This window comes from Mixophyes fleayi, chromosome 6 (genome assembly GCF_038048845.1).
Source record: "Mixophyes fleayi isolate aMixFle1 chromosome 6, aMixFle1.hap1, whole genome shotgun sequence".
NCBI lineage: Eukaryota > Metazoa > Chordata > Amphibia > Anura > Limnodynastidae > Mixophyes > Mixophyes fleayi.
In genome coordinates, this window is record NC_134407.1 from 221,471,961 (window position 1) to 221,488,743 (window position 16,783).

The window sequence follows — 16,783 nt, forward strand, 5'->3', positions numbered from 1 at the left end:
AAGACTGGTGTTCTGGTATACAGATGAAGTGCAGGAACAAGAAGACTGGATTACCAGGTTAGCAAGGAGTCATAAGGCAATGGATGATCCCAGTTGAATCAGGCAAAAGGAGGGTCAGGCAAGCCAGGCGTCAGAAGCTGAGAGATCCACAACATACCAGGAAGTAAGCAGGAGAAATGTCAATTGAAGCCAACATAACATGAAACATAACACAGAATGGTTCATATTCACTGTGTCTTGTTTCCTTCTCTCCTTCTACAAGCCGTCTCAGAGTATGAACATTTCCCAACCATGGCCTTATCTGTGAGGAGTTTGTATGTTCACCCCGTGTTTGTGTGGGTTTCCTCCGGGTGCTCTGGTTTCATCCCACACTCCAAAAACATACTGGTAGGTTAATTGGCTGCTAACAAATTGACCCTAGGCTGTCAGTGTGTATGTTAGAGAATTTGTAAGCCCCAATGGGGCAGGGACTGATGTGAGTGAGTTCTCTGTACAGCGCTGCAGAATTAGTGGCGCTATATAAATAAATGGTGATGATGATGGTATATGGAATGGTAACTTTAATATCAAATAGAACACTCGCATATCTCCTACTGTCCCAATTTTGGTGGACAGTCCAGAACTGTGAACTTTTAAAGAGGCAAAGTTTCGCACAAAAGTTGTCATTACAGGGCAAGAATGGGGTGTATCCCAATTCTGCATGAATAAATGTTGAGCGGTATGCACTGGATATTGACATTCAGTTTACCAGGAAATATCAAATATTTCTATTTATAACCAGTTTCTAATAGGTATTCTCAATTCAGCTCATTTTGCGGTCATGTATTTAGTACAATTTAAGATCAAAATCGGACTAACATTCCTGTAGGTATTTCTTTTTGATCATGTGATGCCTAAAACAGAAACATCAGGGATCACATGACACAAAGGTATAAGGTCATGTTACAGAAGACACGTTCTGAAAAGTGCAGTATATACATTAGACTGGGAAATAGTTAATTTTAATATGTTCACTGTCACACGCCGGGGACCCGCTAGCCGGGACCCGGCTCACTTACCCCTCCGGCGCTCCGCCGGAGTCCTGCTGGCCATCTTGGACTGAGAAAACCTTTAAAACAGAAATCGGGTCTGCGCATGCTTTCTCAGCCTCCTATTGGTTAGTGAATCTCCCTTACAGTATTTAAACCTGCTTCTTCCTCTCCTCTGAGCCTGTTCTTAGGTTCAGTTTGGATGTTCCTAGTGAATTCCTCCTCCCCGCAGCGATCTATACAGCTTTCTGATATCCCAGAGGTCATCCTGCAATCCGCAGCTACTCCATATAGCTTCCGCTATCCCAGCGGTCATTCCTGCTTCCACCAAGCTCTGACTCACTGAACTCCGTGGAACCTGCCCCACTAACAGAGGACTGCGACCTGCGTGGCAGTTGCCGCAAAGTCCATACCACCTTGCAACGCTTCTTGGTGAAGGCCAGCCGCTACGTTAGACTCAGCGCCTCTGGTGAGTGTTAGTCTTGGCAGGTCAGGGGTCTGTATTCCAGTGATCGTGACATTCACACACTAATCACAAGGGGTGTGCACCTACTTTTGACCAGATTGGACTGGGCAAATGGACAAGGACTTTATGATCATGTTTAGTCAACACAGCAATATTACATATTGTTAGCATCAGAGTATAACTCTTGACATAGGGAACAATGGGCTAAAATGGTGTTTTAAACACAATTTGCAATGATCTGTGAATCCCAAATAACTTCATAGTTCATCACTGGGACAGTTTCCACAGGAAGACTCAATAAAAGGAATGTGGTTGTCAAGGTGATACATTCCCCCTACATGGGCTCAGACCTGATGCTTTATTAACATGCAATATCCTATTCCACACTCTTACACATACATGCTGTGTGTATCCTGTCGCAGAAATGTCAGTACCTTAATACACTTTCTGCACTTACACTAACATTCCCAAGGCATGCTGCACTACTACTAGAAATACATTTATGCAATCATCAGCTATTTATATAGCGCCACTGATTCCGCAGCGCTGTACAGAGAACTCACTCACATCAGTCCCTGCCCCATTGGAGCTTACAGTCTAAATTCCCTAACACATACACACACGCAAAGTTATATCTTGCTTTTTTTGTGTGGAAGGGGGGGGGGTGATAATGGAGCATACACACAGGAACAGAAAGGAAAACACAGGATCACATGTAACACATTAAAATCACATTGTCTAACAACCACTTGCAGTAATCGGTGACATGTACCTATTAAACTGCAGGTGCTGTGGATTATATGTTTCCATTCCAATTCTTAACATTTGTTCCTGGTATAATAAATTATATTTCCATCTCTCACCTCGTAGGTCCTTGTATAATAAGTGATTTTCCCATCTCTCACCTTGTAGGTCCTTGTATAATAAGTGATTTTCCCATCTCTCACCTCGTAGGTCCTTGTATAATAAGTGATTTTCCCATCTCTCATCTCGTAGGTCCTTGTATAATAAGTGATTTTCCCATCTCTCACCTCGTAGGTCCTTGTATAATAAGTGATTTTCCCATCTCTCACATCGTAGGTCCTTGTATAATAAGTGATTTTCCCATCTCTCACCTCGTAGGTCCTTGTATAATAAGTGATTTTCCCATCTCTCACCTCGTAGGTCCTTGTAATATAAGTGATTTTCCCATCTCTCACCTCGTAGGTCCTTGTATAATAAGTGATTTTCCCATCTCTCACCTCGTAGGTCCTTGTATAATAAGTGATTTTCCCATCTCTCACCTCGTAGGTCCTTGTAATATAAGTGATTTTCCCATCTCTCACCTCGTAGGTCCTTGTATAATAAGTGATTTTCCCATCTCTCACCTCGTAGGTCCTTGTATAATAAGTGATTTTCCCATCTCTCACCTCGTAGGTCCTTGTATGATAAGTGATTTTCCCATCTCTCACCTCGTAGGTCCTTGTATGATAAGTGATTTTCCCATCTCTCACCTCGTAGGTCCTTGTATAATAAGTGATTTTCCCATCTCTCACCTCGTAGGTCCTGGTATGATAGCAATATCTTTATCTCCTTTGACGGTATGTATTTTGGTAAAAGTCATATTGCTAGTGGCTCAGTCATCTGGGAACCTTCACATCAAACTTGAAGTTGGAGTTTCAGTTTCATTCAGAGTCGCTTCCATTTCTAGGCATAGTTTTTCCAGTGTGACCTCTTAGTTTATGTTCCCCACCGTAGATTCAAAGACATGTTACCGAAAACTTTTTGTCTGAAGCTGAAGGCCTGGATTTCAGTCTATTTGATGCATTGCTTTGTTCCAGTTACTCTCTAACTTTGGCTTCTAACCATATCCCTTACATTCCAGTTGTTTTTTAGGTGGCTTTTGTTTACAGCAAACTAGTTGGGGAATTATCTCCCCATAGGGTATGTGATTGTCCTATAAAACTTCTCTCAGGACCTTTTCGTCTAAGGGGCAGATTGCACCCTGTGTGAACCTGAAAAGAAAGCTTACATCCGAGAACCACTTTTGAGGTTTCATACAGTCATTCACTACAACAATGGGCAGAGACTGGACTGTCACAAGAGGCCCTACTGGAAAGTAGAGCTCCCCTTTGGCTTTTTAGCCCCAGCTGCTTCTTACCATACCCAGCGGAAGGTGTGGGGGGGGAAGTGTTCTTTACTCCACAGGCTGGGAAAATGTGGTGCTTGGTGACATCATAGTCAAGTGCTAGGTTGTACAATTTTGGTTATTTATATCCACACTCCAAGCGTAACAGTGACATTAAGGAGCAGCAGACGAGCAGCTGCTGGCTGCTTTTCCTTCATAACAGTGGCTGCCTCTGTGCGTGGGGGACCCTGGGGGCATTAGAAACACCAGATGAGTGACGCTGTGACATTATATGACTCATCCAGAGTTTTAGGCGCCTCCTACAAATTGTGCCCTTGGCATATATATGAGGTTGTGGCTAACCGAGTTAAATAGTATACATGAAAACATTTAAACTTAACAAAATGTTTCTATCATTCTCTATTTTATTCCTCTGCAGCAGAAGCATGTTAGGAGAGAGGTACTTCTCTTTCTAACAGAGCAGACACAGAGTGACTGACAGTCTTGGCAGACATGCTCTGTAGTAATGCATTGTCGATTGATTTATACCCAGGGGCAGGTCTTTTTTTTTTTTTCGCACCTGTACCAAGTTTCATCAGGACAATGTCCTTTATATATATAAGAAGAGCTACAGCTCTCTGTAATGGAGTAGGAAAATAATGCTTCATTTCATAACAGACCTGTAGTGAGATGTCAGGGTAACAGTGAACAATGTCTTTATCTTCAGAGTCTATATCTGAAAAGTTTCGTTTTGGGGTTCAGTAACCCTTTAAGTTCCACGATGCAGGTTCATCTCCCACTCCAATGGTACCTGCCTCCTCCAAGATTGACAATCTACAATCCTTATTCCTGTACATCTGCCTCCTAAAGTCAACAACCCGGCTGCTTCAACTTGTCAACTTACTTAAATTTCAATGCCCCGGAGCCACTAGTTACCATGCAAGAACTTTAAAGCTTAATTACCTTTGTGGTCTGAAGTGGCAGAGTAATGTGGCAGAAGACATTAAACACCTATGACTCCAGCTTTGCAGATCTGGTCCTCTTATTAGAGAAGAAGGTCCTAAGTGAGGGGCCAACGGCATTTAGATAAGAGGTTTGGAAAATGTATTTATAAATTCACTGTCTTTTTAACATGGGTAATCTATCTCCTTCAATTTTTTCGCACTAAAATATGGCTCAAATAAAACACTTCCCCCATATCCTCCACACTCCAATTCAGATTACTCACTCACCTCTCAATACTCAACACCACCTCTTCATACATCTCAAACGTAAACTCTCCCTCACACACTCTTAGATCTGCCACATCCACTCTGATGACCAGTTCTCACTCTCTCCTCTCAGACTACTCCCATCCTGCTATTCCTGATCACTCTGAGCATTGACATTTTTACATGCTCTCTGATAAACCACCTCTTTACTACAGCTCACCCTACTCCCACCTATACCAGTCACACCGGTCCACCCTCACTAGCGTCCCAAAAGCCAATCTGAGCCACAATCTCACTTTTAGTTTCCACGTTTCCCACTAGATGGAAATCGCTCCCATAGCCACTCCTTAGTTTTTGTTTTCATGTCAGCATTGAGTGGTTAGCACTTCAGCCTCACAGCGCTGGGGCCAAGAGTTCAATTTCCAACCATGGCCTTATGTGTGTGGAGTTTTATGTTCTCCCTGTGTTTGCGTGGGTTTCCTCCGGGTGCTCTGGTTTCCTCCCACACTCCAAAACAGTCTCTGTATGTGTGTATGTTAGGGAATTTAGACTGTAACCTCCAATGGGGCAAGGACTGATGTGAATGGGTTCTCTGTACAGCGCTGCAGAATCAGTGGCGCTATATAAATAAATGATGATGATTGTCTGTTAGTCACTTGTATGTATGTATGCCATTTTGCTCACTGCCTGGCACTGCTTTATCTTACAAATCAACAACAACTTCTGTTCCCTCCACAGACTGTGAAGAATGCTGCTGACAAGCCCATTCAACTCACCAAATGCACAACTTCATCTTCCCCACTTCACCTATCCATGCACCAGGGTATCCTCAAGATAAAATTCAAGCAATCTCCTTATTCTATAAAGTGATTCACAGTTCTGATCTACTCTACATCTGCAACTTTAACTCAAAGTACTCTCCCAACCACCTCCTAGTCCCAAGACTTGGGGCTAGATTTACTAAGCTGCGGGTTTGAAAAAGTGGAGATGTCGCCTATAGCAACCAATCAGATTCTAGCTTTCATTTATTTAGTACTTTTTACAAAATGACAGCTAGAATCTGATTGGTTGCTATAGGCAACATCCCCACACCTTAGTAAATCTAGCCCTTGGTGCTTGTATACAGATCCTCTGTAGATTGGTTCTTTCTCAGAAATTACTTGTTACATTTTTCCTTTAATAGTATACTCCCATGAGCAGGGCCCTGTTCAAACTTTTTACTTTGTAGTTATATAGCACAGCGTGAAACTGGTATATGCCCCTAAACTAATAAACTTGCTGCCACGCAGTACATATTAGAATTCCTAAATCAATTCAGAAAATGTAACATTCATTTTCTAACCTTCTAATCTGGTTCAGTAAAAAAAACAATGGTTTGATTTTCTTTTATACAACATCAGGTACAGGAAGGATGAAGACATCAATGCATTTCTATATTTCATAAAATATAATACAGTTATGTTTATTTTATGTATAATAATCCATTGAGTAGTAAAAACAAATAATAAATGGCTATTACAAAACGGATTTAGAGTGATTCAATATCTTATGTTGGTCACATGTAAATGTAAATTGTATGAAAGTACATGGAAAACCCTAAATCAAGAGATATTTCACAAACAAAACCTCAGACATTAAGCTATATGACCAAATTAAGGAACAAAGACCTTTACCTGTTGATTTGAAAATATACAGTCATGGCCAAAAGTTTTGGCTTTCACAAAGTTTGCTGCTTCATTGTTTTTAGACCTTTTTGTCAGATGTTGCTATGTTATACTGAAGTAACATTACAAGCACTTCATAAGTGTCAAAGGCTTTTATTGACAATTACATTAAGTCTATGCAAATATTCAGTATTTGCAGTGTTGACCATTCCTTTTGCAGAGTTCTGCAATTCGCCCTGGCATGCTGTCAATCAACTTCTGGGCCACACAATGACTGATGGTCACCCATTTTTGCCTAATCAATGCTTGGAGTTTGTCAGAATTTGTGGGTTTTTGTGTGTCCACCCGCCTCTTAAAGATTGACCACAAGTTCTCAATGGGATGAAGGTCTGGGGAGTTTCCTGGCCATGGACCCAAAATTCTTGATTGTTTGATCCCCGAGCCATTTAGTTATCACTTTTGCCTTATGACAAGGTGCTGCATTATGCTGGAAAAGGCATTGTTCGTCACCAAACTATTCTTGGATGATTGGGAAAAGATGCTCTTGGAGGATGTTTTGGTACCATTGTTTATTTATGGCTGTGTTCTTAGGCAAAATTGTGAGTGAGCCCACTCCCTTGGCTGAAAATCAACCCTGCACATGAATGGTCTCAGGATACTTTAGTGTTGGCATGACACAGGACTGATGGTAGTGCTCATCTTTCCTTCTCCGGACAAGTGTTTTTCCAGATGCCCCAAACAATCTGAAAAGGGATTCATCAAAGAAAATCACTTTTCCCCAGTCCTCAGCAGTCCAATCCCTGTAGCTTTTGCAGAATATCAGTCTGTCCCTGATGTTTTTCCTGGAGACAAGTGGCTTCTTTGCTGGCCTTATTGACACCAGGTCATCCTCCAAAAGTCTTCGCCTCACTGTGCGTGCAGATGCACTCACACCTGCCTGCTGCCATTCCTGAGCAAGCTCTGCACTGGTGGTGCCAACCCGCAGCTGAAACAACTTTAGGAGACGGTCCTGGCGCTTGCTGGAAGTTCTTGGGCGCCCTGAAGCCTTCTTCAAAACCATTGAATCTTTCACTTGGAAGTTCTTGATGATCCGATAAATGGTTGATTTGGGTGCAACCGTACTAGCAGCAATATGCTCTGTGAAGCCCTTTTTGTGTAAAGCAATGATGACTGCACGTTTCCTTGCAGATAACCATGGTTAACAGAGGATGAACAATGATTTCAAACACCACCCTCCTTTTAAAGTTTCCAGTCTGTTTTTCTAACTCAATCAGCATGACAGAGTGATCTCAGGCCTTGTCCTCGTCAACACTCTCACCTGTGTTAACGAGAGAATCACTGACCTGATGTCAGCAGGTCCTTTTGTGGCAGAGCTGAAATGCAGTGGAAATGTTTTTAGGTTAAAGTTCATTGTCATGGCAAAGAGGGACTTTGAAATTAATGGCAATTCATCTGATCACTCTTCATGACATTCTGGAGTATATGCAAATTGCCATCATTAAAACTGAGGCAGCAGACTTTGTGAAAAATAATATTTGTGTCATTCTCAAAAAATTGGGCGACTGTAGAGACAGCACACCTTTCCTTACACATATAATTAAGTGTACTTTCTCTCCTATATCGAAGATCTCAAAATAAAAATTTCACATTCAGTAAAAGGCTATTCTTTATCTTCTGTGTGAATTTTCTGATGTCTAACGAGATGTGAGTTACTGTTAAAACATTTCCCACAATCAGCACAAGAAAAAGGTTTCTCTCCTGTGTGAATTCTCTGATGTCTAACAAGATGAGAGTTACTGTTAAAACACTTCCCACATTCAGAGCAAGAAAATGGTTTCTTCCCTGAATGGCTTCTCTGATGTGAAACAAGATGCGAGTTATTACTGAAACATTCCCCACATTTAGAGCAAGTATATGGTTTCTCTCCCTTGTGAATTCTCTGATGTCTAACAAGTTCTGTTTTACTGATGAAACTCTTCCCACATTCAGAACAAGTATATGGTTTCTCTCCTGTGTGGTTTCTCTGATGTACAACAAGATGTGAGTTAGTGATAAAAGATTTCCCACAATCGGTACAAGAGTATGGCTTTTCTCCCGAGTGAATTCTCTGATGTATAACGACATAAGAGTTACTGGTAAAACATTTCCCACAATCTGGGCAAGAATACGGTTTCACTCCTGTGTGAATTCTCTGGTGCTTAACAAGTTCCGAGTTACTAATAAAGCATTTCCCACAATCAGAGCAAGGAAATGGTTTCTCGCCTGTGTGGATTTTTTGGTGCACCAAAAGATTTGATTTACAGATAAAACTTTTCCCGCATTCAGCACATGAATATGGTTTCACTCCTGTGTGGATTTTTCTATGTCTGACAAGGTCTGAGTTACTAACAAAACATTTCCCACACTGAAAGCAAGAATATGGTTTTTCTCCTGTGTGAATTTTCAGATGTTTAGTTAGCTGCGAGTTACGTTTAAAGCATTTCCCACAGTCAGAACAAGAAAATGGCCTCTCTCCTGTGTGAGTTCTCTGATGTGCAACAAGTTCTGAATAAAGAACAAAACTTGCTTCACATTCAGTACAAGAAAACTGCTTCTCTCTTGTGTGCTTCTTCTGATGTCTAGCGAGATCCGATATACTAATAACACACTTGCCACACACAGAGCAAGAATATGGCTTTTCTCCAGTGTGAATTCTATGATGTACAACAAGATATGACTTACTGATGAAACATTTCCCACATTCAGAGCAAGAATAGGGTTTTATCCCTGTGTGTGTTCTCTGATGCTGAACAAGGTTCGACTTTGTAATAAAACATTTCCCACATTCAGAGCACTTGAAAGGTTTCTCTCCCTTGTGAATTTTCTGATGTTGAACAAGATTTGGCTTGGATTTAAACAATTTGCCACAATCTGGACAAGAAAACGATTTGTGACACGAAACGGATTCCTTTTCAGTATCAGCTGATGTATATTGTTTATGATCAGTGTCTGTGAGATTTTCTTCACCTGAATCAGATTCCTCCTTAATTTTGATACACACATAATCGGACTGCAGCTGTTCTGTGGATGTTTCAATATCTGTATCAGTGAGATTTCCTTCCTCATCGGAGTCCGATTCCTCCTTAATTTTAATATGCATATAATCAGACTGTAACTTTTCTGAGAATATATCAATATCTGTGTCAGTGAGATTTCCTTCCTCATCTGAGTCTGATTCCTCCTTAATTTTAATATTCAAATATTCAGACCGCAACGGTTCTGTGGAAGTATCAATGTCTGTATTGGTGACATCTCCTTCACATGAGAACGATTCCTCCTTAATATGAGTGGATGTATATTGTGTATGATCTGTGGGTGTATAAATGTCAGTGTCTGTGAGGTTTCCTCCTTCACACGAGACTGATTCTTCCTTAACAGGAGTAGATTTATTTTGTGTATGATCTGTGGGGGTACAAATGTCTGTGTCTGTGATATTCCTTGTCTCACATATGACTGATTCTTCCTTAATATCTGTAGATGGATATTCATTTGAAGCATCCTTGGGTAAATCTGTTGGAAAGAAATACATTGTGGTCAGATATTTATTGTTAGCTTGTCCTCAACCGATTTGGTATATATAGTGATAACTAAACATCTTACCCAGTGATGTGAGGGTCTGGTGATTCTCCATCTTCACGTCCTTGTACAGACCTTTGTGTCCTTCTAAATACTCCCACTCCTGCATGGAGAAATAGACAGTGACATCCTCACACCTTATAGGACCTGACACACACTATGATACAGTCATCACCCAGACACATCCCCCGGTGTTACTGTACAATGTCCCATTCCCAGCAGTCACCTCTCCAGTCAGCAGCTGAATGATCTTGTTGGTGAGTTCTAGAATCCTCAGGTCATTGTCTCTGTCATGTATCAGTGAGTGAGGTGGAGGCACCGTGATGGGGCTCTCAGTCGTACTCGAGGCTTCTGCCACATGAGGACTGTCGCTTGGATTGGCATGCTCACTCAAATGCTTCACAACCATATGATGCTGTATATTGAAAGAAAATACCAATACGATATTATTATTATTATTATTAGAAAAATGTATTAGAAAAATAAAATGTATGAATGTAGAATGTAATTAAGTGTTGTGCTTATAAAGCACAATATGGGGATTGTAAATGTTAGTAGAACACAGACCCTATATTAGTAAAGAAGTATATATGCATTAGTGTACAAAGAAAGATTGCAGTTTACAATTTGACCACGAGTCTCACGGAAATAAACATTTCTTGTACCACATGTTGTGTCTGTTGTGGGGTAAGTGGACAACATCATGTAACCCTGTTATCAATAGGTATTTATCTTCCTGGATTTTTTTTTTTTTTTTTTTTCCAGAATGTGTCTTTGTATTTACTGTGGAAGCTAAAATCTATGTAGGTTAGGATAATCATCAACATCAACATTTATTTATATAGCGCAAGCAAATTCCGTAGCACTTTACAATTGGGAACAAACATTAATAAAACAATACTGGGTAATACATACAGACAGAGAGGTAAGAGAACCCTGCTCGCAAGCTAACAATCTATAGGACAATGGGAGTTTGGAACACAAGGACATGTGCTACATCATATTGCACACTGGACCAGCTAGAATGCAAAGGTAAAAGTACTGAGTGGGCTGTGTGTGTACCAATGTTGGTCAGAGGGTTGTTGTCTTGTGTTAGCTGTGTAGAGGGTGGTAATAGGGGAGATTAAGATGGTGGTTGAGGAATATCATAAGCTTGTCTGAAGAGGTGGGTTTTCAAAGAACGCTTGAAGACTAGAGGAAAGTCTTACTGTGCATGGGAGGGAATTCTACAAAGTGGGTGCAAAGTCCTGTAACCGAGAATAGGAGGATGTGATGAGAGTGGAGGAGAGACGTAGATCTTGTGCAGAACGGAGGTGTTGAGTTGGGAGATATTTTGAGACAAGTGAGGAGATGTGTGTAGGTGCAATTTTGTTGATGACCTTGTATGTTAGCAGAAGAATTTTATATTGGATAATGAGTAACAATGGCTCCATTTAAAGGAGAGCTAACACAACCCATTGGTGTATGCACTGGAAAGCAGATCATAGTTACCAGCATTTTAAATTAGTTTTCATGGACATTTTGCTGCTCAGCAGTTACATATTAGACTATATTGAGGATATTGGTGCACTACTACAATCCTCATCATTTCAAGAAGTTGATTAGAACATAATTTAAGCACATTTTAAATTTTTCCCCCTAATAATAATAACTGGAAAATAAGAATATATCATAAGAATTGCATGAAAGTAGAAAAACATTGTGATGCAGTTGTTTAGTACTTAAAAAATAGGGACATTTCAAGGAACAAATTAGGCACAATTGGCAACTATAAGTGTTCTGTGGGAAACCTACAGAATAAATACCTCTCCAGTCAGCAGGTGGATGATCTCCCAGGTGATACTGAATATCCTCTCAGCTATACGACTCCTGTCCTTGTTCAGTTTTAAAGAACAGATCATTGCTTTGTCTTTGCACAGATCCTGGTATTGTTTGAGATGCCGACATTCCTACATGGAGAAATAGACAGTGACACACACAATGATAGAGTCATCACCCAGACGCATCCCCTGGTGTTACTGTATAATGTCCCATTCCCAGCAGTCACCTCTCCAGTCAGCAGCTGAATGATCTTGTTGGTGAGTTCCAGGATCTTCTGGTCATTGTCTCTCTCATGTATCAGTGAGTGAGGTGGAGGCACCGTTATGGGGCTCTGGGTCCTGCTCAGTCCTGACACACGGGGACGGCTGCTGGGTGCCTCATGCTCACCAGACTTTCGCTCCACAACAACATAACGCTGTGTATTGAGACATATATGTTATGTATATACAAAGCAAATTCTATATCTCAATCGAACCTGACTCCTGTATTCATCACATGGACCTCATCTGCATTAATAATCTCTTTCTGAGGTTCTGTGTAAGTAAATGACTATCCCACGCAATTATTATTATTACTACAGATGAGTCATGTCACTGTGACATTCCCAGAATCCCTCACCTCTCCAGTCAGCAGATAGATGATATCCAGGGTGAGATTTATTAAGCTTTCAGTCATGTGACTTCTGTCCTCCTCCATCCTCGGTTCTCCTCCAAGCTGACCTATACAGAACACTTTTTCTGCACGACAGAGAATGACATATGCTGTTAATATAGTGTATAAGAAAGTAAATGCATAGGAAATAAAATAAAATCTGGTCGATTTAATGTGCAATAGTAAATTAATGGAATAGCAAATCAAAATCGTCTCTGTAAGTGTATGAAAGTGGATAAGTAGAACACAATCATCTCCTACTTATACAATGTGTACTATGAAGGTGTATGACCAGGATACATAACCATATCCAAGCTATAAAGAGTGAATAAATATCACACACATATATAGAAAATAGATGATTTTATTGCTCATTCTTTCACATTCATATACTGGAGATTTTACAACAGTGAATCAACGGGATATAACAATCTCTTGTTTATATAATGTGTATGAGAGTGAATGAATGAGATAAAATAATCAAAAACAAAACAATCAGCTGCTAAAAAATATATTTTTAAAATATAAATATAACATACAGCAAACAACCAAAGAAAGGTCACTGCTTCTTAGAAGGGGTTACTGCAAAACTTCAGCAATACGAAAATAACTGGCTGTTACCCCACCCTTATGCTAATGGAGGGCTCCAGGTGAATTGCAGTTCACATAGATGCTGATCACTGCACTTCAGAGAGATTCCGGGGGGTATACATAGCCGTAAAAATCCAGCAAACGCAGCAATAGCAGAGGTGACTGCAACATTTATCAGTAATCCCAACAGGCTGATTCATGTGTACAGCGGCTATAAGTAGCGAGCACTATAAGTAGGGAGCAGTCAGTTACAATGTAGCATTCAGCTGCAACAGTGAGTCAAACACATTCCATTTTCCACAATTGCATTAAAGATTTCAAAATTCCTTCTCGTTGGGTTCAACAAAAATGACAAAAAGCAGACATAGACTGGCACGTTTCTTCACTCAGCATAGTGATTAAATCCGAGGCAGTCATTAAATAAATACTCAAACAAACAAATCAGAATCGGATGGTAATTACTGCTCATTGGAGTCTCCAATTAAATCATACAAGATTTATTAAAACATAATGATTGAATGCTGCTGAAGGGATACAATAAGCATACTGGGAAGTGACGCTGAATGTTTGCCAGTCTGATCACTCTGTATTTCATCATAATCATTTATTTATTCTCCAACCCTTGATCTCAGCTTTTGACCTCAACCATTATGCTCTCTCCAATCCTGACATCTGTTTGTGACCTCAACCATTCTGCTCCCTCCACCTCCGATTTCTTCAACCCTAAACTGGGCTTGTGAGCTCGACCATTCTGCTGCTTCTAACCCTGATCTCCGCTTGTGACTTTCTCCGATCTAAGTTCTCCGATCCTGACCTCAGCTTGTGACTTCAACCATTCTGCTGCTTCTAACCCTGATCTCAGCTTGTGACCTTGATAATACTGCTCTTTCCAATCCTGATATCAGCATGTGACCTCAACCATTCTGCTGTCTCGAACCCTGACCTGTGCTTGTGACCTTGACTATACTGATCTTTGCTTGTGACCTCGACAATTCTGCTCTCTACAGTCCTGACCTCAGCCAATCTACTCCCTCCAATCCTGACATCAACTTGATCTGGACAATTCTTCTTTCTCCAGCCCTTATTTTAGCTTCTGACCTCCTCTATTCTGCTCTCTCCAATTCTCACCTTAGGTTGTGACCTCAACCACACTGATCTCTCCAACATTGACCTGGTCTTGTGACCTTGATCACTCTTCTTTCTGTAACCCTAACCTGGGCTTGTGACCTCCAGTACTCTATTCTCTCCAAACATGGCCTCGGCTTGTGACCTCCATCATTCTGCGCTTCCCAATCCTGACTTCAGTTAATGTATTTAGCTATCCTCCTGCCTGGATCTTCAGACAGCATACGGTTACAGGGTTTTAACAATCACTGTTTACAGAATGTGTAGAAGAATAAATTAATGGGAATTTTTAAAAAAAATCTAACCTATGTGTATGAAAGTAATTGAATGGGATACAAGTATCTCCTATCTATATAATGTGTATGAATGGGGTATACACTTGACACGGATAAGAAAAGAGCCATTTTCTACAATCCCTGATATCTTTAAATATTCATTACTACTCATTAATATTAATGAGCACCACAGACTGGTACTCACTCACCTGCAGCACTTTCTACCGCTCACATAAAGACTGTAAATCACATAGCAGTTGCCTTTACTTCCAGAGTTACGTGTAATCCACATCCACCAATTCCTGACTTTACATTGTCGTCTGTATAATGTATATGTAAATGAATCAATAAAACATAAAATCATCCATCTATAAAATGTAGAAAGTGAATGAATGGAATATATAAGCATCCCCGTATATATGCTGTGTAAGAGAGTGAGTAAATGGGATGTGAAATAATCTCCTGTCTATACATAATCACATCTTGTGTATATAATATATAAGAGTCCGAATGAATGGGGTATAATCACCACCTGTGTGTATAATGTATATGATTGTGAATGAATGGCTTATAATCACCACCTGAGTGTATAATGTGTATGAGAGTGAATGATGGGTATAATTACCATTTGCGCATATGAGTGTGAATGAATAGGGTATAATTAACTCATGTGTATAGAATGTGTATGAGAGTGAATTAATGGGGTATAATCACTTCCTGTGTACACAAAGTGTATGAGAGTGAATCAATGGGGTCTAATCACCTCATGTGTACACAATGTGTGACAGTAAATGAATGGGGTATAATCAGCTCCTGTGTACACAATGTGTGACAGTGAATGAATGGGGTCTAATCACCTCCTGTGTACACAATGTGACAGTGAATGAATGGGGTATAATCACTTCCTGTGTACACAATGTGTGACAGTGAATGAATGGGGTATAATCACCTCCTGTGTACACAATGTGTGACAGTGAATGAATGGGGTATAATCACCTCCTATGTACACAATGTGTGACAGTGAATGAATGGGGTATAATCACCTCCTGTGTACACAATGTGTGACAGTGAATGAATTGGGTATAATCACCTCCTATGTACACAATGTGTGACAGTGAACGAATGGGGTATAATCAGCTCCTGTGTACACAATGTGTGACAGTGAATAAATTGGGTATAATCACCTCCTGTGTACACAATGTGAATGAATGGGGTATAATCACCCCCTGTGTACACAATGTGACAGTGAATGAATGGGGTATAATCACCACCTGTGTACACAATGTGACAGTGAATGAATGGGGTATAATCACCTCCTGTGTACACAATGTGACAGTGAATGAATGGGGTATAATCACCTCCTATGTACACAATGTGTGACAGTGAATGAATGGGGTCTAATCACCTCCTGTGCACACAATGTGACAGTGAATGAATGGGGTATAATCACCTCCTATGTACACAATGTGACAGTGAATGAATGGGGTATAATCACCTCCTATGTACACAATGTGTGACAGTGAATGAATGGGGTATAATTACCTCCTGTGTACACAATGTGAATGAATGGGGTATAATCACCTCCTGTGTACACAATGTGACAGTGAATGAATGGGGTATAATCACCTCCTATGTACACAATGTGAATGAATGGGGTATAATCACCTTCTGTGTACACAATGTGAATGAATGGGGTATAATCACCTCCTGTGTACACAATGTGAATGAATGGGGTATAATCACCTCCTGTGTACACAATGTGAATGAATGGGGTATAATCACCTCCTGTGTACACAATGTGACAGTGAGTGAATGGGGTATAATCACCTCCTATGTACACAATGTGAATGAATGGGGTATAATCACCTCCTGTGTACACAATGTGAATGAATGGGGTATAATCACCTCCTGTGTACACAATGTGAATGAATGGGGTATAATCACCTCCTGTGTAAACAATGTGACAGTGAATGAATGGGGTATAATCACCTCCTGTGTACACAATGTGAATGAATGGGGTATAATCACCTCCTATGTACACAATGTGACAGTGAATGAATGGGGTATAATCACCTCCTGTGTACACAATGTGACAGTGAGTGAATGGGGTATAATCACCTCCTATGTACACAATGTGAATGAATGGGGTATAATCACCTCCTGTGTACACAATGTGAATGAATGAATGGGGTATAATCACCTCCTGTGTACACAATGTGAATGAATGGG

The 16,783-nt window shown here is 40.5% G+C and overlaps 2 protein-coding genes across 2 annotated transcripts in view; one reads left to right on the forward strand and one right to left on the reverse strand.

Annotated features, from left to right (window-relative positions):
- LOC142159815 (uncharacterized) overlaps positions 1–16,783 on the forward strand; it is a 202,168-nt gene that overhangs the window by 69,259 nt on the left and 116,126 nt on the right. The window lies entirely within an intron of this gene.
- Positions 6,199–16,783, reverse strand: part of LOC142160646 (uncharacterized) — a 71,627-nt gene continuing 61,042 nt past the window's right edge. The window contains exons 7-12 of the mRNA XM_075215508.1: positions 12,531–12,649; positions 12,139–12,327; positions 11,897–12,040; positions 10,318–10,506; positions 10,116–10,194; positions 6,199–10,025 (exon numbers count right to left, since the gene is read on the reverse strand). Coding sequence (XP_075071609.1) covers positions 8,137–10,025; positions 10,116–10,194; positions 10,318–10,506; positions 11,897–12,040; positions 12,139–12,327; positions 12,531–12,649 — 2,609 coding nt within the window. The 3' untranslated portion in view covers positions 6,199–8,136. The remainder of the gene's footprint in view (positions 10,026–10,115; positions 10,195–10,317; positions 10,507–11,896; positions 12,041–12,138; positions 12,328–12,530; positions 12,650–16,783) is intronic.